Below are 27252 nucleotides of genomic sequence, written 5' to 3'. Positions count from 1 at the left end.
GTTGTCCAAATTAAGCTAGAAATATGAGCACACAAATTAAGTTAAGACCTACTTTCCTTGCACGTTAAGGAAAATAGTGGATTTGACTTTGGAGACTATTTTGTTTATTCTGTAAATTTAAAGACATTTCAACAACTAGCAAGAAAAAACCACGTAAATTATTGAAATTAACAGCTCTAATGTGCCATCAAATCTGTTTTTCTAGCCATACAACAATGAAACAATATGATTTCTGTCCATAGAACAATGAAATTACATTTTGTCAGAATGTCAGCCTTCTTTTTTGAAGCTCATCAATCCAGAAAGCCTTAAGATGCAGTTTGGAAACTAATTGCTACCGGTTGTCAAGGCTCTCGTTTGTTCCCTTTCAGATTGATAACTGAAAGCTCCTGTTCAACAAACTCCCCTGCACACATAGATGGATATTTGCTGGCGAGTGGTGATTCAGCAAAGTGACCCAAGGGCTTCAACACAGCATCTGATGCTATGTGGGAAAACAACTATATATATAACAGAGATAAAAGAAGTCAAAAATACTACATCAAAAAAGAAATGTTCATAAATAAACATGACATAGAAAAGTCATTCACATTGAGATCACTAAAGATGCCAACTTCATAGAAAATATGACGATGGTGTAATTCTGATACTGGTATAGTTGAGATTACTAACCGTTGAAGATACTCTCCATAGGCTGCGATTTTGTTCTGTTGCTCGATTGATTGCTTCGATCGTCCTGTCAGTGACAACTACTTCATGCATTCCAGCTATGCAGTCTCCAGCAGTCAACCATTCTATCTGTGCATAAAAGAAATGCAAAAGGGAGATAATTAATCTACAAATTAGAAATGCATATATCATAGCTAGCCAATCGCACTACTTGAGAATTTGATTGAATCCTTGTCCAAAGAATTAAGGATAGAAGTGATGAAAACCAGAACACGTTGAAGAGTAAAGGCAAATGAGTTCCTATATGTGATGACATTGTCTTATACTTAAATATATATCATAAATAAACAATATATTTTCTATTATTTGTACAAATAAATGACTTGACACTTTCTATGATCACACTCAATTGAGTTACAAGTAAAACACACACACACACACATATATATATATATTCATTTTTTAAGCAGCCAAGTAATAGGCAACCCAAATAAAAATGTCAATAATCAGGTAGCTCCTACCATCAGGACGCCAGACATGGTGTAACCCTATAACATCTTGCCTCAAATTTTGTGATTTCCCTCTTAATTGCTTTTCCCATATACTAGTTCACAAACATAAACACCAAACATCAGTCTTTACTATTACCTGTTTTCCTGTTTGAATGAGAAGACATCCTATAGGAACCTTCACCTCAACTTTTTGCCCATTTCTGAGCCAAATGTTGAGACCGGGGAATCTACTTCTTCCATGAATGGTTAGAAAATTAAGGTCATAGTGATATCCTGCAAAAACAGTACTTTCCTGGCCATAACGCCGGAGGTCGCTCCCAGTAGGAGCAAGAAGATGTGGTCCCTGGGTTTTGAAAGGAAAATGCCCTTGTTATAAAGTGCACAAAGCTAATAAGATAGAAGCATGATAATGGAACAAAAAAAAATATGATTCATACAATGCCTTAACTATTACCAACAAAAAATAGCATAAGAAAAATTGCTAAAGCGTGAAAAAGGCTAGTAGATAAGATGCACACAACACATCTTTCCCATTCCTTTTTCTCTCCTATTTATCATTGCCCAAGCCTTTGGAAACACATATCAATAGGGAATTAAGAAGGCTTGTGGTACTTATTCAAACATAGACTGCGCTGAAAAGAGTTTTTTTTTTTTTTGATAAGCTGAGAAGAGAAATTTTATGGAGCATCTAGTTCTTTCAACCCTTTAGATACCTTAAAAACTGGGGCTTTATGTCCCCCACTGCCTTTATATTCTTTTTTTCTTTTTTTTTTCTTTTATCTCTTAACTTGTACAGTTCTAGGAAAAACCCCCATGCATAAAGCAATTGATTAGAATTATACAAGGGAAATGAGAGAGAGAGAGAGAGAGAGAGAAATATTCAATCTGCAACTTCTAGACTCTTAATCTGCTATTACCAGATAACTGGACAAAATTGCATAACATGAGAGAGAGAGAGAGAGAGAGAGAGCAAGTGAGAGACAGGAGAACAAAAAGGAAAGGACTAATGGGGACCCTATGTCGCTCATCCCATAACACAAAATTTGAGGAGTATGCATTTTCCCACAGAAAGTAGGAAAATATTTTTAAGGAGATGTGTCATCATATCATTCAAAAAATCACAAGCAACGATCCTTTCTTTGTTACCATCCACTTTTACTTTGAAAAAGTAAACAAGCATCAATGAGTTTGAGACAGACAAAGAGACACAAGTGATGAGACACCTGTAACTGTTGACCATTTGTATTACCTGCTTCATGAGAGAAGTGAATGCATCCTTTGGCAAGCCAAACCCAATTGCTGCCATTTCAGCTACAACCTGAGCCCAAAAAATAAAATATTGTTACACAATAACTTTAGAAATTATGCATAAGGAGTCTCACAAATTAACTGAACCACACTGATGAATTACTTCTATTGCTGCTATCATTTTATATCCCCATGAATCCATGCAATCTTTCCAATCAGGAAAACCTTCAGGTATGACGGGCTCTGCATTGAGTTCCTGCACAAGAGAGATGGCAATTAAAAGGACAAATCAAATCATATTATATAAAAAATAATAATAATGTTAAAAAAAAATTGAAAAGGAAAAATGTGAGACCTGAAATCGGGTGTTTGAAGGACGAGGACCCACTCTCCACATGTATCGCCACTTGCGATCTGGTCCTTCAGGAGTGGCTGGTTGGAACTCTTTCGGCATTGCTTTTAACTTCTCTTGCATCTCTCCATCAACAAGGCTTCTTGGAACTTCTACTCCCTCAGGTGTTACCCCAACCTGTTATCCCCATTTGAGCCAAAAATTCAATATTTTAATAAATCAGTGCAAATTTACATATTAAATTGGTGCCCATAACAGGGTGGGGCATCAAGTATATATATCTTTAGTGAAAGACAATACTCAACTACTGAAGGACCTTTTTTTAATTATTAATGAGCATTTGCCATGCCATTCTTTTTCTTTAATTACAAGAATCAACATCTAAAGCCATTAGAAAAAAAGAAAGGAGACAAAGCTTTAACCTCCTCTACAAATGAACTTTCAAAAGAAGCCACTAATGACCTACTTCACATTAAAACAGAAATACTGTACTGTGTGCCCTCTAATTGCTAATCAGTTATGGTCTTTCAGGCCTCTAGTCTTCAAGCCCAACATACTTCCAGAATTCCAATCATTTCATTCAAAAGAGAAAAACAGTATAAAGTGCAAAATTGATTTAACAGCCATGGAACATTAGTTTTAATCACATCTTATACAACATTCAAACAAAACAATAAAAGTGAAGAGAACAACAGTTGGTTTTTCCAGTCCCCACTTTCAAAGTTCCAAACTTCCTCTTTCATTGCCTAAATTTCCTCAACAAGTAAACTATATTGAGCACACTTAATTGGTACCCCATATTCCCACAACAGCAAAAGGTTCAACACTTGATGTTTAAAATTTGAATAAACCTTTTACCATTTCTAAATACAATTTCCTGTTCTTTTCTCTAATTTTCCGAGCAAACAACCAGAACAAAAAAAAAAAGTGAACTTTTGAAGGTTTTTAAATCCAACACTACCCTAACTCCACAACTCAGTTGTTAATATTTCAAGTTTCAACCACTCATTATTAAAAAAGTTGTTTAGATTTTACCACATCATGATTCAATGGAAAATTTAGGGAGGACTAAGCCATTGGAAAAGGTCAATTGAATGGTATACTTTGTGTCCTTTTTATAGGAAAAATGATCCACTCCAACGAAATGTATTCATTTCATATTTTGCATTAAATTTTACAAATCTAAAGATGTATCCATAAATGATAAGGATATGCTTTTAGATAGTGGAAATAAAGAGAGTTATTTTTTCAGCCTTTTGAAAATGGGGCTGTTTTTTCAAAAGTCTTGTAACTCAACTAACACTTTTTAGTATTTCAACATAGAGATCTAACATTTGAATCCCCCTTCCTCAACTAGAATTTGAATTATACCAATAAAAAAAAAGGGGGCTATTTTAAAGGATTGTATATTGAAAGCAGTAAGGTTTAAAAAGGATATACTTCGAGTCTTTGTTTGAAAGTATAATTTCAAAACGAGATACCAAACCAAGAAATAAAAGTGCTATAATTTTATTGCATAAATCAACATGTCACCAATTTAAAAAAAAAAAAAAGAGTAATTCAGAAATTCATTTATTATATTATGAAAATGGCACTAATCACATTCACTACAATCTCAATTTATGGATAAAATTTATGTACAGTACTTTAGGTGCTGTTCCTTAAGTTCTCCTCTTAAGATTTAGCCATATAACTGTTTAACTAAAAAATATACTTTCATCCCATGAAAAAAAAATCCACATGGCATAATCTCAAGAAAGAAACATAAGGAACAGCACCTAAATATTGTAACTAAGTCTTGCCCTCAATTTATAAGCTTTTTTAAATTTATAAGAATATGTTTGGTAACTGTTTTTTCCCTTATTTTCTGTTTTAAAAAAAAAAATTTATTTTTGACACTAAAAAACTTGTTTGACAATCAAAAATGGACAAAAAACAAAAACTATTTTCAAAATTCAATTTGTGAAGGAAATTGAAAACATAGAAACTAAAAACAACCTGTTTTCAGTTTCTAAATTTTAAAAGTCAATAAAAGCACGCATTTAATTTAATAAATTTGTCTCATTTAATGAGTTAGCATTAGAATTCAAATTACAGTAACAACATATTTTAATATTTTCTATTTTTTTCAAAAAAATCTTTTTAATTTCACCTAAACAAACACGTTTTTTATTTCAAAAATATAATAAAAATTTTTTTCTTTGAAAATAGAAAACAAAAAACCGTTACATAACCTAAGTTTTTATTTGGGAAAAGCTAAAGTTTAGCCTTCAGATTTAGCATTTCCCAAATAAAAATAATAAAATATATAGATAAATATGCATAATGAAATTACATATGGATATAAAATAAATCGAATAAGGAAAACAAATTATAACAAGTACATAATATATTTATTATGGAAATAAAAAAATAAATTGACATCTCGGTACTTAGCCTCAATCACAATAAAAAAAATAAAAAAAAAAAACTCCGACAAAATCAATCAAACTCCAATAAGTCTGATTTGGTGTCCGTGCCATATCAGCATTAAAATAAATTAATTTACACTTTTTTTATTTTTACATTTATTTAAGTTAAATCTAAACCGTTCATAAAATTAACAATAAACTTACTAAGATCTTAAGTAAAGACCAAAACCTTTATCTCTTTTTTTTTCGCACATTTTCTTTCCAACCAAACAGCTAAACTCCGGAAGGAACTAACTATCCATATTTGGGAATCAAATTATCTTCGCAACCAAACAAAAGAAAAGAGACGAACCGAACCTGGTAATGCAAAGCAGGACGCTCCTGTTGGCGCTTGAAGTCCACGGGTCTCTCGAAGTACTTCTCCATCATATCTATGAACCGATCGTTATCCTCCACCGTACATCGCGGATCCTTCACCAACAGCGCCCCGGTTTCTCTCAATACCCGACTCACTTCCTTGCATAGCCCGATAACTTCGGGTCCGGGTTTCTCCGTCGACTGATCTCCGTTTAGAAACGCCAGATATTCTTTCAGATCGATCACCGGTAGCTCCATTCCGTTAAAAAATTATATCAAAAAGTTTTTTTTTTTTTTTTGGTGAGAGAGTTTGGGATGGCGGGAGAGAGAGTGAGTTGGGTTTCTTTTTTGCTTTTTTGGTGCTTTTATGTTTGAGTATTTAAGCGGGACCCTCGGCGCACGTTAGCCTTTTTTTTGGATTAAATTTATGATTGAGTGGCTTAACCGAAATTTAAATTTAGGTTGTTTAAATTGTCTTGAAATTGCTTATCAAAAAAAAAAAAAACTTGTCTTGAAATTTCACGAAATAAGTATTTTGTTGGATTCTTTATAATATTTTTATGTCTTTTTGTGTTTTTTGAGAAAATACATATAAAAGTTGAGTATTTAACTCTGTTTTTAATAGATGTAGATTTCTTAAGTCTAACTAAGCTAACCTTAGATGGATAAAGTGTCAAATTTCAAATCACAGTAACTTGAATTTTAACCAAACTACATGTAGGTAAGTTATAATTTACCTTTATGATTTTAAAAACATAAAGTCATAAACTGTTAAAGAGTTTGAGAAAAAAAAAATCAATGTCGTAATAGTTCCTTTACAAGTATAAGTGTTTTTTATGACATGGAATAAGAGCTGAAATTTAAGTCCTAGGAGGAGAGTTTCACTCAAATATATACTTAAATTAGAATAGTGTAAATCAGATCGATTTTAGCTTTGATTCTGTAATACTAGAAAAAAAAAATTTAAGTAAATCTTTTTGTGGGGTCAATTTTTATAATTAATATTATTAAAAGAGTTTTTAAAAAATTAGGTTTGAAACGCTAACTATATATATATATAAGCTAAATAAGTTAGAGTATAACGATAAATATTTTGGAGGGGGACTTATGAGTTTGTTTGAGTAGTGAAAGATTGACGGCACACTTGAGGTAAGAGCTTAAGAAATCTCATTCTTTGTCAAATTTAGGCTTTATATGAAATTATAATATTTTTATGTGAGTATTTTTGGCCAGTAGTAAAAATATCTAAATATCTAGTGTGTTTTATGCTGTAAACGAAGAAGAAGGATTTAGATTTATATCTTTGCTATTTTGGACGCTAAGCAACTGTTCTTATCTCGAAAATCTAACCTTTTCCAAGACTTTAGGCCTATTTGGTAAGCATAGTCAAATACGTGTTTTTAATTTTTAAACAATATTTCATATATTTTCACACATTTTTATTACTTATATATATATCAAAAAAATACAAATAACATTACTCAAACTCCTCTAATAAAGAGTGTCAACTGCAATAGAAACGGCAAATTTTTATGTCGTGTTAAGATTTGTTCAGGTTGGTGTGAAGTTTCTGCACAATTTTTCTTAAAGAATAGTGGCCTAAGTACTAGACTTGATGATATACAAAAGCCTAGTAGTCTAGGCATGCTTTGAGGTATGACATAAACTCACATGTGCTTTTTTTTTTTTTTTTTTTTGCTAGGTGATTTTGCGGGGGCTAGAATCCCCGAGCATCAGGACACAAGGATACCTGGGTGCCAATAGGCTACTGAGGCCAATGGCAGACTCACATGCTTTTGAAAAAATAGAGAAAAGAAAAAGAATGGTATGGTGTATTCGTAAATGTCCTGGTGCTTTGATTTTTTTATGATATAGTACTTAGTTTGTCCCCGACTCAGAAGAACTAATGGTGGTAGACAAAAAGAGAAAAAGGAAAGAAAATAAAAGAAAAAAAAAAACACGTATAGACCCTATATGGCTATAAGTATAGTATGTTCTATAGGTTTTATTCCTGGGAACTATTTATGGTAGAAAGTAAAGAAACAAAAATATTTTGACTATCTGAGTTTGGTGTAAGAAACAGGGAATTTTTGTTAGGCTTAGTGAGGGGACAGAAATTATATAGATAAATTAATAATAGTTTTGAAATATATAAGATAGATATTTTTAGCAGTTTTTATTCTGACCGAATACTGTTATAAGTTATTTTTAAATTATTTGATTATTGAATAAATGGTACTTGCAAAATTGTTTTATGTGATATCTAAGGATTTTAGAAGAAATGTTAGGAAGAAGTTCTTTTTGGTATGGCTTTTGGAGGTAAGTAACCTTATCCTAATTGGGTTTTATTTTGCTTATATTAATGTATTTTTAACTACTTAAAATTGTTTATAATTGTTAGAATTTTTATTTCTATTGTATTACTGATTTCAAGTAAAGGATTATTACAAATATATTTTAAAACTGAGTATATGAGTTTTATATACATGCTTGAATAAGATATATTTTTGTTAGAAATTATGATTTCATATATATGATTATGGACAAACTGACTATAAATTGATTCTGATACCCAGCCAATGGGGGTTATTCATTGGTACTCTAATACCCAGCCAATAGGGTTTATTCATTGGTACTCTGATACCCAGCCAATGGGGGTTTTTCGTTGGTATTCTGATACCCAAACCAATTGGGGTTATTCATTGGTACTCTGATACTCAGCTAATAGAGGTTATTCATTGGTACTCTAATACCCAGTCACCGGGATATAGCGTGACCATAGTCATAAGATTGTTAAGAATATGAATTACATTTGAATATTTAAACTATTTTAAGTCCTTAAAACTACATATATGATTTTGGAAATGTTTGAGTATTTGAACTATTTTAAGTCACTAAAGCTGCTTATGTGTTTTTTGAACCAATTGTAAGTTATAACTTCTGATATATGGAAAACTGACTATTTTCTAAACCATCTATGATATATCTGTAAGATTAAAGTATGTGATCTATGTGCAACTTATTATTTTAAGACTATGAAACTTCTTTAGTTATTTTGAAAACACATAGTATATTATAACTTTTGAAAACACATTTTACACCTTATTCTTTACAGATCTATTACTTAATAGAACTTATTAGGACTTAAGTTACTCATTGAGTTGTCAACTCACCCCCTTTTTCCCCTCCAATTTCAAATTGTGAAGAATAGGAAGTTTTGGGAGTTTTGATGTTGTGTTGTGAACAAGAAAAGAAGCTTAGTGATTTTGGGATTAGATGGTCTTCTAATAGTTTTATATTTATTAGCCAATTGGCATTTTGTACATAAGGTTTGGATTTTGTTCCTATTAAATTATTGGAGGCCTATTCATAAAGAAATTATTGAAGTATTTTGAATTTATTTGATTTAATTTTTGAGGATAAATTTTAGTTGCTAAGAAGGTCTTGCACATTTGTAGGGTGCTTACTTTATAAGCGCGGCGGTCGTCACGTGCCTATCCTTATAATTGGGTTCAAGACATGATAGATCCCCTATTAAACCAACCAAACAAGTTCAATTTTTAATTTAAGGTATTGTTAACAATTTCCCTTTAAAGTAATTATTAACAAATCATTTTAGAAAAATGTTGACACCATTTTTACCCAAAAAAAAAGTTATCAAAATATTAAATGTTTTTTTTATTATTTCATAAAAACTTTCTTAAATAGTTCACTTAGAACAACCATTAACATTTCCCTTTTAACTTAAATCATTTAAACATAAGTCATCACTGAAATTTGATGAAAAGTAACTCAATCAATGGCAAAAAAAAAAAAAAAAAATCACAACAATTGAGTTGGCAAGCATTTACTCATTCTCATCTAGGCCAAATACTAACATCATTTTTTTATCCGCTACTAACAATCTATCACATCTACAGTTGTGAAAAAATTTTGTGTTACAAACACACAATTTGACAAACTATTTTTAGTTCTTATTTACACTTATCATTGACATTATTTTTTTATCTACTATCAATAAACTGCGAGACGAAAGATTTTTAAGAATTTAGTCAAAAAAAATTTTTGTATCTATAGGCTACTTTATTCAATGGGTGTCACTGTGTGTAAGAGTAACGGACCAATGTTACCTACACACAAAAAATTTACAATATTTTTTCTAATATTTGAGTTAACAAATTTATTTTTATTGTGTTCATATACTCTTACATGTGGTTGACTTTTAAGCGGACCTGCGGCGCACGTTAGCCATTGTGCCTTGGAGATTCGTGTTAAATGGTGGAGGGGAGCTTGGTTTGCGTGTGATAAGTGTACACGCGACGTATATACTTGAAATTGGTATTGGGTGTACACGTGGCGATTTTGTGTGATATCAGGTGAAGATTCCTGGGATTGTGCGATTTTGTTTGCGTATGATTAAGGTACACGGAAGGTATGTATTTGTAATGGGTGATTATTATACTGTAATAATATTATTACTGAATTAGAGAGGAATTTTAAACGTGGGGTTTTGGGAAGTGGTGTAATTGGGTAATGGGATTGCTACAAGTCGTTTAAACAGTAATTTTTCTTTTTTCTTAATGCAGGATTTTGGCTGCTGTAGTTTTTTTTTTTTTTTTTTGATTAGAAACTCTGGAATTTCATTAAAAAGAAACAGCATTCATGCTTGATACATCTTTTGAGACCTGCATAGCTATAACGGGTGGGATATCCTCAACCCATACAAGACTATCTAACACTGTAATAGCATTTTTTGCCATGAGATGGGCAGCCATATTCCCCCTACGACGAACATGGACTGCAGACCAAGTGTTGAAACACTTGAGGTCTTGCTTGATTCCTTCAATCACCTTTTGAATCGACCAAGGAGGAGGGGTACCGCTTGAGAGGGCTGAAATTACTGTCAACGAGTCACTTTTAAACACTACATCCTTCAATCCCAGATCCCACGCAAAATGAATCCCCACCTGCATTGCCATAGCTTCAGTTTCCAAGGCCTTAAGAGGAAGGGCCAGCCTTTTACTCAATGCCCCCATCAGCTGCCCTTCTGCATTCCTGATCACTACACCTATGCCACAGCAGCCTCTCTCCTTACAGACAGCCCCATCCACATTAGCTTTATACCAGCCCTGTTTTGGCGGTTTCCAAGGGGGAGTAGAAGGTCTAGAAGACTTACATGGGGGGGGATTTTCATGCCTAAACTCCTTCACATATTCCTCCATATCACGGCAAAGTCTAAGGGCAGATTTACGTTGGATATTAATCTTTAAAAACCGGACTCAACTTTGCAGGTTAGGTTGGATCGGATCTATTTTGACGAGTTGGTGGATTGATTGCACACTCCTACATATATTCGATGTATAAAATATTTTTTTTATCCTATTAGAAATAGATGTATCTAACATGAAAAAATTAAAATATAAAAAGAAGTTTTTAAGCTAATTTTATGATACCACCGTACCCCTAAGAAATTGTGTCATGATTCCTATTAAAAAAGGTTATTCATTTTCCCATAATGATGAGGTTCCACAAGATTATACAAATTTCAATGACTCAATAAAATGTTTATCAAATTTTTTTTTTTTCAATGACTCAATAAAGTCGCATTAATAAGAAGTATTTGAGCCTTCTATATGTCTACCATTTAAAACAATGGTATCATTAACGAAAAGAAACAAATACACTACAAGAAGCAGCACTAGTTGTCTAGCTAAAACAAGAGCCTAAAGATCAAACATCATAAAAGAACGAAGCTAAGCAAGGCAAACTAAACATGATAAAATATAAATATGGACATAGGGATAATCCTCCATAAACTAAAAATAGCTCTATTTATTTATTTATTTAAGATAGAATTCTTCACATTTCTAAAACAAGCTACACAACCCCTAACATTATTAACAATGACCTTTAAGAGATCAAACACGATTTTGACTATCCCCAAGAATCTTAGTATTTATATCCAAGTAGTCTTGTGATAATCAACTGTTTGCCAAGCTATCTTAGACTTTTGCCTTTTCAGCTTTTTAATAGCACAGGACACTTATCCCAACAACTTATTCTTCTACTACGCAAACATTTTCTGAAAATGACTTCCCTTATCCTTTGAGTGAAAGCAATCAAAAGAGATATCATCCCTAAATTTCAATCTGTTCATGCATAAGGTTCAAAAGTACATCACCCATATAGGAAAATTTTTAGTTACTCCATCCTCTCAAATTTAGAGTACAGAACATTATTCTCTACGCTCTAAAAATACCTAAAAATTACTCCACTTTTATAACCCCAATTAACTAGCTTTCCTTAGTTGAGAGTCTGTGTTGAATGGCAAGCTAGCAAATTAAAGCATGCTTTGGGAAATATGTTTTGAAAACCAGATTCTCCACAGATTAACCTCAACATACTTCACCCTAATCTACTCCCAAGCCGAATAACAACTGAATTTATGATCAACATAAGATAGTCTGACCAATTAAATATTTTAAATTAGGGTACTATGTGTTACATACACCCTGCTACGCAAACATTGTTATATACATTTTTTAAATTGAAATCGTATTTTTAACTCATATTTTTAGTTTAAAAAATTTAATAATTTTTATCTTTTTAATTATTGGTAAGCTACACATGCAGTCAAACCCAATAAGGCTTGAATCTACTATTGCACCCTCAACCTAATACATATAACTACGAGGAAGTGTCAAGTTGAGTTAGAACTCATTGACACCACTTGCTCAATTCTCCACCTACCAGCATCTCATCACTTGGCCAACTTGGATTGTAACCAGTTCCTCAGCTCTGAAGCTACGTTTAGCTGGGTAGGAATGAAGCCACGTTTTCAAAAACGTAGCTTTAGAGCCATCCTGGGATTTTTTTTTTTTTTTTTTTTAATATATCTTAGAGATGCGTTTAACAAACGCAGATTAAAAACTTATAGAGCTGCGTTTGATTAAACGCAGCTTGCGTTGTTCTAAATGCAGCTTCAACATGTCTGGAGCTGCGTTTAAAAAACGTATCTTAAAAATTTTTAGAGTTGCGTTTGGTTAAACGCAGCTCCAGACATGTTTAAGTTGCGTTTAATCAAACGCAGCTCTAGGTTTGCTATAAATTAAAAAAAAAAAAAAAAAAAAAAAAAAAAAAAAAAACCCTAAAATTTCAACACAATTGAATCCCTAAATTGAAAAACACTCCGCTCACTCTCAACCTAGCTCCTAATAATCTCGCCGCTGTGCTCTCAACCCACAATCGATAAGCTCTCAACCTCATCAATCGATAAGCTCTCTCTCTCTCTCTCTCTCTCTCTCTCTCATAGATCCTCTCTCTCTTTCTCTTATCGATCCTCTCTCTAATTTTCATGGTCTAATTTGGAAGAAATTCCATTTTTCAATCTTTAGGGCTTTTGAAACCCAACCTCCCTGGGTTGGAAGCTAGGGTTTCTTCGCAAGGTCTCTTCTTGTTGTTCTTTTTCCTCTTTTTGGTTTTCAGGAAGGAATGGAGGAAAATCCCTAAAATCGCAAGGTCTCTTCATCACACTCTTTCATTCTTTCCCGAGAAACAAACAGAGCGCAAATTCTCTCTGGTTTTTTTTTTGGCAGATTTAAGCACATGGAGTTATGGATTTTTGGGGGGCTATAGGTTGATTTGGTTCATTATGTAAAATTTGAGCACCACAAATTTAAACTATTAGGGTTAGGGTTTGCAGATTTGAGGTTCTAGGCTGTTGGTTTATAATTTTTATTTATAATTTTTAATTTTAATCTAGGGTTTTTCTATTATAATATATCTACTACTTTTTGTTAAATCTTTTGGTAATGGATAATTACTAGGAATTTTAATTATGTGCTTCATTTATATAGGCCTATTTGTAGGAATTGTTCCTCCAAGTCTCAATCTCACGAGGTTTGTTCTTCACAGTAGTCAACGTATCCACCTCAACAACACAGGCTCTTAGCTCCATTGGTATCTCTCTCTTTCTCTCTATCTTTGTCTCTGTATGTCTGTTTATTATGTTTGTGATTGTAAATCTGAATCAGTGATTTAGTTGCAGGAGGCAAGGTCATTACATAGTATCGAAAATTCCAAAGAAGTTTTTTTTTTTTTTTAATGAATTTTTGAGAATTTTGGAATGAGCTACAATTTTCGTCTAAAGTTTATTTAAATTTTGCTTCTGGTTGGTGGGGGGGGGTGTCATTATCTAATTTTTGTTAAACTATTAGCCTTAGAATTCAGAGTACTTTTGGTTTTGCAAAAATAAGATTAGGTTGTGTACTCAGCATGAATGAGTGTGAATTGATGGGTGGGTGGGAGTGTTTCACTGTTTCTATGTGTGTGTGTGGATGGGTAGGTGGGTCTACAAGCACTTCGTATACGTATTTGTGTAAGGAATCAGTTATGTGTACGTGTGTTTATGGAATATGGAATCACTTGAGTGAAGCTCTGTAACAACTCAATTATTTGCCATGTCTGTCTTCTCCATCCAATAATTGACATCGAGGACCTTAAAAGTATAGGAACTAAATAGAAGCATTTTAAAAGATAGTGGACTAGTTTGAAACATAAGGGAGAGGACCAAATCTGCAAGTTTAGGAAGATTATGTTCATGAGAGATAGAGGGGAGGGGGGAACACTTAGGAAGATGATGACTTCCCTTTAATCTCATATACACATCACACATGTATGTTTTATTTTTTCTTAGCTAGTTTATCAATACCATAGTTCAATCCACCAATCTGCTGTAGCTGCTCCAACCTGACCTAACTCGGTGGGTTTAAGGATTGATGAGTTGGGTTGGTTTGCCATTTTTTTTTCTTAGTTTTCATATACTTTGCCGGTAATGTGGTTGCAAACATTAAGTAACAAGAACAAGGTCAGTCGAGGTAAACAGAAGGAGATAGCAATATTTGGGGCTCAAAGTTTTGCACAAATTTCTGATGACATGGTAAGAAATGCATTACAAGTGCTACTGTATTCGTGTACCACATAAGCTGATTTTATGCTTTTGAATCACACTAAATGTTGAAAATACTCTTTTAATTATTTTCTTGTTGGTGGTAGATATAAACTTAGAATTCATGAACACCTTAGTCAATGCAAATGATAAACAACATGACAAATCTGAGAGCAATTGTGTTTATTGTATGAAATTTTGTTCATCATGTAGATGAAAGCTAACTGGGCTCCGATCGAGTGCGCAGATGTGTATCTAAAAGTATACCGTAGGAGAGATGGGACTGCTGTTACTCCCCAAGTGCAAGAGAACATAGTAAGCACAATTTTAATCGAATTTTAGTGTATTTTGTGTTTGTATTGTTTATGGTGTGTAATATGTTATTTGATTTTTGTGGGAAAACGTACAGAATAGAATGAAAGAACTTTTGAGCCAACAGGGCATGCGACTATAAGGAGAGCCTGGTAGTGGAATTCTCTAGTCCAAAGATGATGCATATGCTCAGGTGTTTGGTCTAAGGCGCCTTGGACGTTTACGTGGGGTGGGACTTGGAATCACCCCATCTAGAAGAAGCGCCACAAATGCTTCACAGTTTACCTCGACTGCATAGTTGTCAAGCAGAACAACCCAAAGGATTTCGGAGTTGGAGAAAAAATCCTTTAGACTGACTGAGCAACTAGCCCAAGTACAAGAACAACTTGCCCAATCAGAAGCAAGGTACCAAGAATCAGAAGCAAGGCACCAAAAACAAATGGCCGAAGTGATGACGTGCATAAATGCAATGTTCGCCCAACTTACCGGCAGTGTACCTGATTTGTCAATGTCTCAGGTACCAAATTGAAGGTGTATTTAGCAAAACACTACTTTTTGCAATACATTGTTATGTGATATTAATACGATGCTTTTAATATATTCAGGATGGCAGTGCTTGATGGGGACTCTCCATGGGAATGAAACTGTGAATCATTTCGTAAAACAAATACAACTATTCGTTGTAACATATACGATTATATTGGGAAAAAATTAAAAACAAAAAATCAAATTATGAAGCAAGAAGTAGGGAAGTAGATGTATTATAAGACATAAAATCAGATTAGAAAATGTCAACCATGTCTTTTTACACTTGCTAAATGTCAACCACGTACTCCATTATTAATTTAATTTTTTTAAAGGAAGGATAATAATAGCAATGTGGTTAATTAAAACATGGTATACTCGACATGGAGTATTGTTCGCATTTTATTGTTGAAACTTGAAAGAATTGAAATTTGATGACTAGTGAGCTTGAATGTGAAAAGACCTTATTGGAAGGTAGCATTCCATCTAAGAAATTATAACATTTGTTGTTATATTTATAAAATGGCAGTGAATATGGATTATGTAAATGTATGTATATATATGAATTTGAAGAGAGTGGAATCTATGATACTGTATAGAGTTTGGAAAGATTTAAACCTTTAAAAGTGCAGCTAGTGAACTATGTCTCACTCTCAGTCTTGTTTTAAGATGCTATGCTTTTAAATGGATTTACAGCAAAAAGACTCTAAAAATTTAAGGGATGTTGACCTTGTTAAAGTGCAGTTAGCAAAATACTTGGTTTTGTTTAGAGTCTATTTGTTTTAGCTTAAAACGTTAGCTTATTTCCGATGTTCTCATTGTCACAGGTAATTGGCTGTACCATGATGCTTGCTGGAAATTCGTTGAGGGATATGCATTTTGTGATGTAAAAACCAAAGTTTGTTGGGAACTTGTATTTTATATGTAATTATTTCTTTATGTAATTAATCTTTTGGCAACGAACTTAATTGTTTTGTTTATGTAATTATTTCGTTTATGTAATTAATATTTTGGTAATTATTTGTTTATGCAATTTGTTTTGTTGGTTCTAATTGGTTGCATCTGAGTGTTGGCAGGAATTACAGGTCTTATTTTGGGCAGTAATGTGCTAAGGAAGAAAAAAAAAAAAAAAAAACCTATAGCCGCATTTTAGAAACGCGGCTACAGGAAAACCACTGTCGGGGTATCTAGCTACGTTTTGGAAACCCTATAGCCGCATTTTTACACACCCTATAAATGCGAGACTTATAGCCACGTTTTGTTTAAAGCACAGCTATAGGCCCAATTTGAGCTGCGTTTCTATAAACGTGACTCTAGATCGTAGTATAGCCGCGTTTCCTATAAAACGCAGCTATAGGTCCTCAGACTATAGCCATGTTTGAAACGCAGCTCAAACCGAGTCTATAGCCGTGTTTTCTACAAAACGTAGTTATAGGTCCCGAACCTATGGATGTGGAAAAACGCAACTATAGGGCTAAAAAAAACGTAGCTATACAACGATCTAGAGCCGCGTTTTTAGAAACGCAGCTCTAGGTCCCTGCAAGGGGCTATAGTTGCACAGTATAGGCCATATTTGGAAACGCAGCTATAGGCTATAGCTGTGTTTTTCAAGCGTGGCTATAGCCCTCTTTTTTTGTAGTGAACTTGCAGAGTCATTGATGATTATGTTCCCAAATTTTCATGTAAAGTTCCCATTAGATGCAAATCAGGAGAACATTTTATAAATTAACTAGTCAAATTTTCAAAATTGAAAAAGCAAGAATCACTCCTTCTCTTCTTTAACGAAATCCTTCTTCGGCTAGGAATTGTAGTTTTATGACACCGCATGTCACTGTGTCAGAACACCTTTAAGTTTTTAACAAAATCCTTTTCCGGCTAGGAATTCTTTTCTTGGACTGCCAACTAATTCACATGGCAATTTGACCAAAAAAAAATTAAAAAAATATAATTAATATAGAAACTGCATCATAGATAATAATTCAAAAGTAAAAACTTCTTAACATCACAAATAATCAATCACAATTGGTCAAATAAAATAAATCACAACAATTAATAAGTTTATATACTTAGGATTATTAAAAGGGTATTTTGATCAAATAACATTTAATTAAACGGATCAAACAAATCAAAGGGGTTTCGTGAGTTGGACACGAACACAATACATTTACCAAACAGGTTAGTTGCGTCAACCCGAATATGATACAAACTCGTTAAACTTATAACCTACTAACTTTGTGTCTTTTCATTAAGTCGTGTAAAATTTTGTCACCCTTAATTATAATATCCCAATTTGGTGGGTATGGCACACCCGGAGGATAAAATTAATTTAAAGAAAACCTACAAATTAAACCTAGCAAAAATTTTGACTGCCGTGTCATTGATTAAGTGGCAATCTATAACAGATTTGTTTTCCATAAAAAAATTACATTATCTAGTATTATTATTATTTTGGAAAAACTAACGTAATTAAAATTTTTTTTGTTAAATTCTTACACAAAAATTGCCTTTTATTGATTTATTAATAAAATAATAATAATAATTTATGGGTTTGGGCTATGGCTTCAATGGCGGTGGCAATGTAATTATCGATACAAGTTTGGAATGCATTAAAAGAAACGTAAATTTTGATCTTTGCATTGCATGCCAACACTTCCTTGATGTAATCCTTATCTGATCAGGAGTTTTTTGACTGCTGCCAAGTAAACCCTTAATCCTTGTCTGAATAGGACATGTAAACCCAAACCATAACCGAGCCTCTATATAAGAATAACCTCTTTCTCTTCTATTACAATTACCAATACCATACACTAGTCCTTTATTCTTCTATTTTTGTTTGTCACCATGAATTCATTGCTTTCTTCAGATCTTCGTTACAATCTCAAATCACCACCACGAGCTGTGTGGAGTCCTGAAGAGAATAAGAAATTTGAGGAATTGATCAAAGAAATTCCTCTTGATTGTCCACATATTTTCGAGAAAATTGCTCGTGAGCTACCATCGAAAAGTATATTAGATATTAAGGAACACTACGGGTCGTTAATTGAAGGAGTATTTATAAGGCATAGGCCAAGTTTCATTGAGGTACCTAACTATGGGAACAGTGAAATTGGTGAAATTGTTGAAGAAATACCCAATAAGAAGAAAAAAGGAAAAGAAGTAGCACCTGCTGTGGAAGAAAAACCCAAGAAGAAACGAGGAATGGGGGATCAATGGACCAAAGAAGAACATGAGTATGTGTCAAAAACTTTTGTTTTTACTTGTTCTTGCTTTTGTTAGTGTGAATCTGTTCATATATATAACATACATTCTTTTTATTTAGACTTGGCGCTAGCATGTTTTTCTTTGAACAAGTAAATTTTGAATACTAATTCAGATTTGTAGATAGTATGTAGAGAAATTAAATCCATATGTATCTTGTAGACTTGTTAACATGGTGGAGTGAACCCGAGTGAACCCTAAAACATGATAGATATTATTTTTTCTCCCTTCAAAAAAAGGGAGTTTAGTGTTTAATTCATGATATATATACATACACACGTACTCAATTACTTCTTCTTCTTCTTATTCTTTTTTTCTCCTTTTTTTTTTTTCTTAAGGTATGTATATTGATATATGTGAAAACAATAAGATCTTTATTTAAAAATAAATAGTAAATAGAAAAGAAAGCCCTTTGATCAAACGTGATGGACATAAATTTAGTGGGTTGGCATTATAGTACTAGCCATGTTGTCTAAGGAAATAATTATTCTTTTTTATAATTTAATTAACGTAATATTGATGGAAATTTTGTTGTTAATTTTACTTTGATATGTTTTGTCTGGCTCCACTTTGATACGTATACTTATACATCTCATGCATCATACTTTCACGGAATGAATGAAATTCTTAATTTTTTTTTTTTTTATTATTTTTTTTTTTTATGGTTCTTCCTCGATCTCTATAAACAGGTTGTTCGAAGAGGGTTTAATGATATATGGTAAGGGAGATTGGAAAAGCATTGCAAGGCATGTTTCGACAAAGAACAATACACAAATTGCAAGTCATGCCCAAAAATACTTTCTTCGCCTCGAGAAAACTCATGCCCAACAAAATGCAACATACTCCTTTGGATCAAGTAAGGCCTCAACTTCCAAAGATGCACCAATGTCTCCAACTGCATCAGCTACCTATCTTCCTGTGCAGAGTGATGCGTTTTTCATTCATCCATCTTACTCTATGTGCCCTTCTAATGAGTTTCATTATTGAAGACATGGAAGGAACTTCCTTTTTCATTTGTTGTTTTTATATAATATGCCGTAATCTTAAATTTTTATGTTATTTTAAGACCTATATTATGTACTTGGAGCCTTTACTTTTAGATATCATTCATGAATGTGGATGTTATAACATATTGAATTTTATTGTTTTTTTCTAGATTATATGTGTGAATATGTCATATAGTTGAGTGTTTTTTACAGTTCACATAATTTATAATTATATGACTCCTTTCACATATTGTGTGATTCCGTATAATGATCCCATTGATCACCATAAGTCATGAATGTGGACATCTTGTTTACCATTAATGAATTGAAATTGTGTTTTTTTAAGACACGTGTTTAAAAGTGGAGAATGAGAACGAACGAAAAAAAAAAATTATTTTCAATATTTTTTTATGGTTCTTTTTTTCTACTACACGCATGATGGTGGTCCTTGAATAGGTTACTTTGCATTTGAGGGGGATATAAATTGAACCACTAACAATTTGTGTATGCTAATCATACTAGCGGATTAGCAGGTAATAATGTTCATAAAAATAGCTCTAACACCCCCTTTTATGTATTTTTAACACTAAAAGAATTTAGCATGGGAGCTCTCACAAATCTAAATTCCGGTACAAATATATATATATATATATATATATATATATCATGTACAATTAGACGTGGTCTAGACCCTTCACACACACACATATATATTATGAAAAGACCGATAACTTTGTTAAGATGAAGATAAATTCAATACATCCTAAGTTAAAGCCAACTCAATGATAATTGGATTCTCCTCTACCCAAGTTAAGAGCATCCATAGCAGTGAAGCTATTTTTTAAGCTATTTGACACTACAAAAAGTCACTTTATCTATTTTACCTACTCATTTTACAAAACATCCTACAGCAGTGGATCTATTTTAGCTTTCAACACAATAAAATAATATAAACATCAAAATAAAATAATTTATTTACCACAATAAAATAATACACCCCACTGCCCAAAAAAAAAAAAAAAAAAAAACACCAATCATCTAAGGATTCTGAAGAACACGAAGCAAACCCAAAACCCCAGCCACCTCCACTGCCACCCACAACCATAACCACCTCCACTATCCACAGGCCACCATTAACACAACCTAAATCCATCAATTTTGCAACAAAATCATCTCAAAAACCAACCAAAATCACACATAAAAATAACCAAAATTCAACAAACCCACAAATCCAGTAAAAAAAAAAACCCAAGGACAACCAACCAAAAAAACCCACACCACTGCCACAGCCAACAGTAATGGCTTGGGACAACCCATCACCACCACGAACACAGACTACAAACACAACCCAATCAACAACCCACCACCACCACCATAAACCCACCTCAACAACCACCACCCACAACTTTGATTTAAAAAAAAAAAAAAACCCACCATCACCAGGTTTGGGTCATCGGTGGCTTGGGACTTGTGTTGGCAACGGCTTAGGACTTGGGTCGCTGGCGGCTTGGCGAGCAGTGGCTAAGGAGTGGTGAGGAGTTGGAGGAAGAAAGAAATAAGAAAATGAAGGTGGAGAAGAGAAGGGCTGGGTTCAGTGAAGAAGAAAGGTGAAGTAGTAAGAAAAATAAAGAAAAAATGGCTGGAGGAAGGAAAATAAAAAAAAAAAAAAAAATTGAAAGGGAGAAGTGCTAGGTTGTTGTTCGGTGAAGAAGAAAGAGTCAATGTGAACAAGAAGAGAAAAGAAAGAATGAGAGAGAAAAGCTTAATTTAATAAAAGAGGAGAGAGAAATCAATTAAAATATGATTTTTTTTTTTTTTTTTTTTTTTTTTTTTTTTTTTTTTTTACCTTTGAGCTACAGTGCACATCTAAAGATAGATGTGCATTGTAGCGGAGAAGCTAAATTTTTTAACTTTACCTCCACTGCTGCAGCTCTCCTTTTGTGATTAATAGCTATATTTTTAGCAATATAGCTATTTAGCACCACTGCTATGAGTGCTCTAAAAAACTACTAATGCCTTTGGCATTTTGAGCTAAAATATGCATGGTTTATTTCCACTACGACTAACATGGGACATAAACACAAATCTAAAATCTTGCAGTCTATGACAAATCCCAGTGACAACATTAGAGATGGCTTCTAGTGGATTACACAGGCCTTGAATAGCATTAGAGAGTATAAGTGAGCCACTCTCAAAGTGCGCATCCTAAATACCAACATCCTAGACAAACTCCACAACTTCCTCCATTGCTTTCACTTCAACTTCTAAAGGCCACAGAGAGTAATGAAGCTTATTGCTTAATGCAGCCACCACCTTGCCTTCATGATCACGAATAACCATGCCCACACCCTTTGCCTGCTGTTGAAGAAAAACCGCTCCATCTGTGTTGATTTTATACCATGGAGGTGTTTGATCCACAGTTCCACTTCATTCATAGATGATCTTGAAGGCCAAAAGTTTGCCACCTAAGATTCCTTTATCACTAATCTGGTTAATTTTGTGAATAATTATACTAACCGATTGATTAGCTTTCCCTTGACAAACTTCATTCTAATTGAACCAAATGCTCCAAGCAATAATGATGACTAATTCTAAGATTTCATTGCCAACATGCTGCACAAACTTTAAATGCCATAAAAGATCAACGAACTCATTGAAATGTACCCCACTTGAGTCAATCGGAACTCCAGAGAATGTCCATATTTATCGAGCATTGTCACATTGCCAAAATAGGTGCCCACTGCTTTTTGCTTTTGCAAGCCTCACATGTTGGATTGTCTAAGACTTTCTAATGACAAAGTTTGGCTTTGGTTGGAAGTATATTATGGCTTGCACGCCATGCAAAGTTTTTAATCTTGTTTGGAACATTAAGGCCACACAAAGATTTCCAAAACACTCCACTGTTTTGCCCATTGGAAGGTCCAAGAACCAAACCAGAAGTAGTAAAGGATAGAACAATCTTGTATGCGTTGCGAACCATGAAATGTCCTTTGGGGGAAAAAGCCCATAACAATCGATCATTTGATAATCTAGCACTAAGGGATGCCCAAGATTGAGATGGCATCATCAGGAGAGAAAGTCTATCTAACCATGTCTATATGCCAGCATTTATCCAAAGGCTCAATGAGGGAGCTCACCTATGCATTAAAAGGTAGTCCAACCAGTGGTGAAGTGAGCTTGAAAGTGAATGGATTTGGAAGCCATCTATCATTGCAAATCCTAGTAGATTCGTCATTCCCCTCCTACCATCAGTGACCATTAGAGACAACTGATTAAGTAGAGAAAATGCTTCTCTAAGCATATGATGGGTGGTGACCTAATTCAGCGGATAGGAAGTCACCATGAGGGAAATATCTAGCTTTAAACATTCAGTGAATCAAAGAATTTTTGCATGTTTGTAAACGCTAGCCTTGCTTTGCCAATAGGACAGTATTGAATACCCTTAAATCTTGAAACCCCAAACCCCCTTCTTCCTTAGGTAGACACATCTTGTTCCAACTTAGCCATGTCATTTTAGACTGCTCGTAATTTTGCCCCCACCAAAATTTCAAACCATTGAAGTCATGTCATCACATAGTGCAATTGGTAACCTGAACACATAGACCCTTCAAATATTGATTCCACAATGGATATTGATTATTATACAATCATATTCAACTTGGATTTTCACAACTAATCACCTCATAGTCTTTCTCTTTGTTCATAGAGTAAAGAAAAAAAAATACAATTAAATATATTGCTTTTACCTAAAAGACCTCACAATTCTTTTTGGCCAAATATAAAAGAAATTAAAATAAGCTAACTTTAGTCTCACCATTAATCAAAATTATATGTTTAAGCTTGATTAAAAAAAATTAAACTAACTTGAACTTATTCACAAATTACTTTATTAACATTTTTCCTATATAAAGTATATAATAACACTAATTTTTTTTTATCCATTTACAAATATATGCAAATAATCAATAACTAAATTATAGTTGATATTACATTATGAAAGTTAATTGAATAGAATAATTTTTAATTTATTTATGAATTATAAGTTTATAACTGTCATATACATTATCTTTGTTTTGTAATAAATCAATGATTCTTAATGAATACAAGACTAATATACTTTCTAAATTTATTGTTTTCACTCTGATACTCATGAGTTTGTTTCCGAACACTTTATTGATATTTGAATTTAACTCAATTTTTAGTTTATCATTAATTTTGACTTGCTTTATGCAAAACCCCTTCATGTACATTGTACCTTCAAAACAAGTCCTCAACATAGTCAACGTGGCATGCATAACAAGATCAAACAATACCAAGCTAAGTAGGTTCTTTCTGTTGATAATTTTATTGTTTAATTGGAAGAAGCATCGAGGTTTTTACAAATTTTTTATAATCTCATGTATACAGTTTACCAGAAAAAATAAAATTGATCCTAGCTAATCTCACATCAAAAAATTAGTTTATATAAAATATTAAAATTTAAATAAATAAATAAAATAAAATAAAAAAGCATTACAATGCACTGTGTTTGGAAAAGAGCATGACACATATTTGCCTTCTGATTTATTAATAAAACAATAATAATTTATGGGTTTGGGCTATGGCTTCAATGGCCGTCGCAATGTAAGTTTGTCGACACAGGTTTGGAATGCATTAAGAAAGGTAAATTTTGATCTTTGCATTGCATGCCAACACATTCCTTAACGTAATCCTTATCTGACTATGAGTTATTTGACTGCCAAGTAAACCCTTAATCCTTGTCTGAATAGGACATGTAAACCCAAACCATAACCGAGCCTCTATATAAGAATAACTTCCTTCTCTTCTAGTACAACTACCAATACCATACACTAGTCCTTTATTCTTCTATTTTTGTTTGTCACCATGAATTCATTGCTTTCTTCAGATCTTCGTTACAATCTCAAATCACCACCACGAGCTGTGTGGAGTCCTGAAGAGAATAAGAAATTTGAGGAATTGATCAAAGAAATTCCTCTTGATTGTCCACATATTTTCGATAGAATTGCTCGTGAGCTACCATCGAAAAGTATACTAGATATTAAGGAACACTACGGGTCGTTAATTGAAGGAGTATTTATAAGGCATAGGCCAAGTTTCATTGAGGTACCTAACTATGGGAACAGTGAAATTGGTGAAATTGTTGAAGAAATACCCATTAAGAAGAAAAAAGGAAAAGAAGTAGCATCTGCTGTGGAAGAAAAACCAAAGAAGAGAAGAGGAATGGGGGATCAATGGACCAAAGAAGAACATGAGTCTGTATCAAAAACTTTTACTTGTCCTTGTTTTTGTTATGCTATCATTAGTGTGAATCTGTTCATATATATAATATACATTTTTTTACTAAGACTTAGCTCTAGCATGTTTTTCTTTGAATAAGTAAATTTTGAATACTTACTCAGATTTGTAGATAGTATGTAGAGAATTTAAATCCATATGTATCTTGTGGACTTGTTAACATGGTGGAGTGAACCCTAAACCATGATAGATATTATTTTCTCTCCCTTCAATAGAAGGTCTAGCGTTTTATACATGATAAATAAATAAATAAATAAATATATATATATATATATATATATATCTTCTTCTTCTTCTTTTTCTTAAGGTACGTATATCAATATACATGAAAACAATATGATCTTTATTTGAAAATAAATAGTAAACAGAAAATAGAAAACTCATTGATCAAATGAAACATGATTGGTCAAAATTTGTGGGTTGGCATACTAGCTAGTACGAAATTTGTTATTAGCTATGTTGTCTGATAATGTCGAAAAAATCACCAATAAGCTACACAGTCCTCGCACACTCGAAATAGCACATGCACAACAAAAAGAGAAGACCTAACTGAGAGAACCGGTGTGGTGCTGGCCAAATACCCTCCGAAAGTCAAGTTAGAACTATTCTCACAATTCTAAAGTGCTAGAGAGGGTAAATTATGCGTACCTTGGCTAGTGAGAGTATTGAGGCTTTTATAGTAGTAAGGGATTGACATCTCTTCCTTGATGCAGAAGTCTTTTCCTTATAGAAGTCTTCTCCTTATAGAAGTCTTCTTGGGCGTATTTGGCGGAATCCTTTCCTTATAGGGATCCTTTGAGTAGCAACAAACGTAGAGGGCAAAGTATTTCCTTATATATGCAATCGTGGGTAGCAAGTAAACATCTTCCCTCATTCCCTTAATCTAGAACATCAGTCGTTGACTACTACATGAGGAAGCTAACGGTTCTAGCTATACCCGTCAGCTTATGCCTGATGGCTTATTTAAAATCGTCAGCTTTATGCCTTGTATGAATGAGTACTATTTTTATCCTTATCATTGTCTAAGGAAATATTTATTCTTTTTAGAACTCAATTAACGTAATATTGATAAAAATTTTGTTGTTAATTTTATTTTGATATTTGTTGTCTGGCTCCGCTTTGATACGTGTACTTATACATCTCATGCATCATACGTTCATGGGAATGAATGAATTTTTTTTTTTTTTTTTTTTTGGTTCTTAATTCCTCAATCTCTATAAACAGGCTGTTCGAAGAGGGTTTAAAGATATATGGTAAGGGAGATTGGAAAAGCATTGCAAGGCATGTTTCAACAAAGAACAATACACAAATTGCAAGTCATGCCCAAAAATACTTTCTTCGCCTCGAGAAGACTCACGCCCAACAAAATGTAACATACTCCTTTGGATCAAGCAAGGCCTCAACTTCCAAAGATGTACCCATGTCTCCAATTGCATCGGCTACACATCTTCCTATGCAGAGTGATGCGTTTCCTATTCATCCATCTTATTTTGCGTACCCTTCTAATAAGTTTCATCATTGAAGACATAGAGGGAACTTCTTTTTTCATTTGTTGCTTTTATATAATATTCTGTAGTTTTAAATTTTTATGTTATGTTAAGACCTATATTGCACTTGGAGCCTTTATTTTGGGATATCATAGATGAATGTGGATGTTAGCAATTTAGTATGGATTGAATTTTGTTGTTTTTATCTAGATTATATTATATGTGTGAATGTGTCATATAGTTGAGATTCTTTAATAGTTCGTTTAATGTATAATTTCTATATGCCTCGTTTCACATATTCCATGATTCCATCATCCCATTGATCATCATAAGTCATGACTATAGACATCTTGTTTATCATTAGTGAATAGGAATTGCGTTTTTAAAAAAAAAAAGATACTTGCGTTTAAAGGTGGAGAGCGAGAACTAGAAGGAAGGAGAAAAAAGAAGAAAGCCTTCTAGTCATATTTTGGGCATGTTATTTTCAATATTTTTTTTTTATGGTTCTTTTTTTCCTACTACATTTATGATTGTGGTGTTTGAAAATTTAATAATAATAATAAAGTCAAAAAAAGTCACCTTCTAAGTTTCACGTTTTTTCATTTTAGTCCTTTAAATTTGGATTTTGTCATTTCAATCCTCTAAGTTTCATTTGTTCCCAATTAAGTCTTTTATTAATGTTCCGTTATTTGCTGCCATCCACTTATTAAAACAGCATTGTTTTGGATTTTTAAATTATTATTTTTTAATTTCAAAAAAACTAAAAAACGAACTAAATTACTCAAGAGAACGACGTCGTTCCCTAATCCACTGAATAACAAAAATAATCCCCACCCCCATCGATATCTAAGAAATTCTATGGGTTTTGAACA

The 27252-nt window shown here is 33.1% G+C and overlaps 4 protein-coding genes across 4 annotated transcripts; 2 read left to right on the top strand and 2 right to left on the bottom strand.

The window, feature by feature from the left end:
• Positions 1-136: 136 nt before the first annotated feature.
• LOC115983440 lies at positions 137-5883 on the bottom strand. The gene is made up of 7 exons (XM_031106110.1): positions 5550-5883; positions 2785-2958; positions 2593-2685; positions 2431-2499; positions 1318-1524; positions 673-798; positions 137-500 (listed from the first exon to the last, which is right to left on the bottom strand). The coding sequence occupies exons 1-7, from the start codon at positions 5805-5807 to the stop codon at positions 345-347; spliced, it is 1083 nt and encodes a 360-aa protein (XP_030961970.1). The 5' UTR covers positions 5808-5883; the 3' UTR covers positions 137-344.
• Positions 5884-10192: 4309 nt separating this feature from the next.
• LOC115984438 lies at positions 10193-10771 on the bottom strand. The gene has a single exon (XM_031107463.1). It carries the CDS (start codon positions 10769-10771, stop codon positions 10193-10195), a length of 579 nt encoding a protein of 192 aa, XP_030963323.1.
• Positions 10772-18132: 7361 nt separating this feature from the next.
• Positions 18133-19578, top strand: LOC115984437 (transcription factor SRM1-like). Its single transcript, XM_031107462.1, has 2 exons — positions 18133-18563; positions 19281-19578. Exons 1-2 carry the CDS (start codon positions 18175-18177, stop codon positions 19576-19578), a joined length of 687 nt encoding a protein of 228 aa, XP_030963322.1. The 5' UTR covers positions 18133-18174.
• A 4883-nt stretch (positions 19579-24461) lies between these two features.
• LOC115984436 (transcription factor SRM1-like) lies at positions 24462-26415 on the top strand. The gene is made up of 2 exons (XM_031107461.1): positions 24462-24850; positions 26118-26415. The coding sequence occupies exons 1-2, from the start codon at positions 24462-24464 to the stop codon at positions 26413-26415; spliced, it is 687 nt and encodes a 228-aa protein (XP_030963321.1).
• Positions 26416-27252: the final 837 nt, after the last annotated feature.

The sequence above is a fragment of the Quercus lobata genome, chromosome 4 (genome assembly GCF_001633185.2).
Source record: "Quercus lobata isolate SW786 chromosome 4, ValleyOak3.0 Primary Assembly, whole genome shotgun sequence".
NCBI classification, from domain to species: domain Eukaryota; kingdom Viridiplantae; phylum Streptophyta; class Magnoliopsida; order Fagales; family Fagaceae; genus Quercus; species Quercus lobata.
Note: the sequence above shows the minus strand (reverse complement) of the source record. Positions and strands in the feature narration are given on the sequence as shown.

What these genes read in the sequence shown, in the direction of transcription:
- LOC115983440 (XM_031106110.1), bottom strand. Translation starts at nt 5,807, where the DNA reads ATGGAGCTACCGGTGATCGATCTGAAAGAATATCTGGCGTTTCTAAAC. An exon ending in CTTCAAACACCCGATTTCAG is followed by an intron (nt 2,686 to 2,784) that starts GTCTCACATTTT and finishes TCTCTTGTGCAG; the next exon opens with GAACTCAATGCAGAGCCCGT. An exon ending in AAATGATAGCAGCAATAGAA is followed by an intron (nt 2,500 to 2,592) that starts GTAATTCATCAG and finishes TTTTGGGCTCAG; the next exon opens with GTTGTAGCTGAAATGGCAGC.
- LOC115984438 (XM_031107463.1), bottom strand. Translation starts at nt 10,771, where the DNA reads ATGGAGGAATATGTGAAGGAGTTTAGGCATGAAAATCCCCCCCCATGT.
- LOC115984437 (XM_031107462.1), top strand. Translation starts at nt 18,175, where the DNA reads ATGAATTCATTGCTTTCTTCAGATCTTCGTTACAATCTCAAATCACCA. An exon ending in TGGACCAAAGAAGAACATGA is followed by an intron (nt 18,564 to 19,280) that starts GTATGTGTCAAA and finishes CTCTATAAACAG; the next exon opens with GTTGTTCGAAGAGGGTTTAA.
- LOC115984436 (XM_031107461.1), top strand. Translation starts at nt 24,462, where the DNA reads ATGAATTCATTGCTTTCTTCAGATCTTCGTTACAATCTCAAATCACCA. An exon ending in TGGACCAAAGAAGAACATGA is followed by an intron (nt 24,851 to 26,117) that starts GTCTGTATCAAA and finishes CTCTATAAACAG; the next exon opens with GCTGTTCGAAGAGGGTTTAA.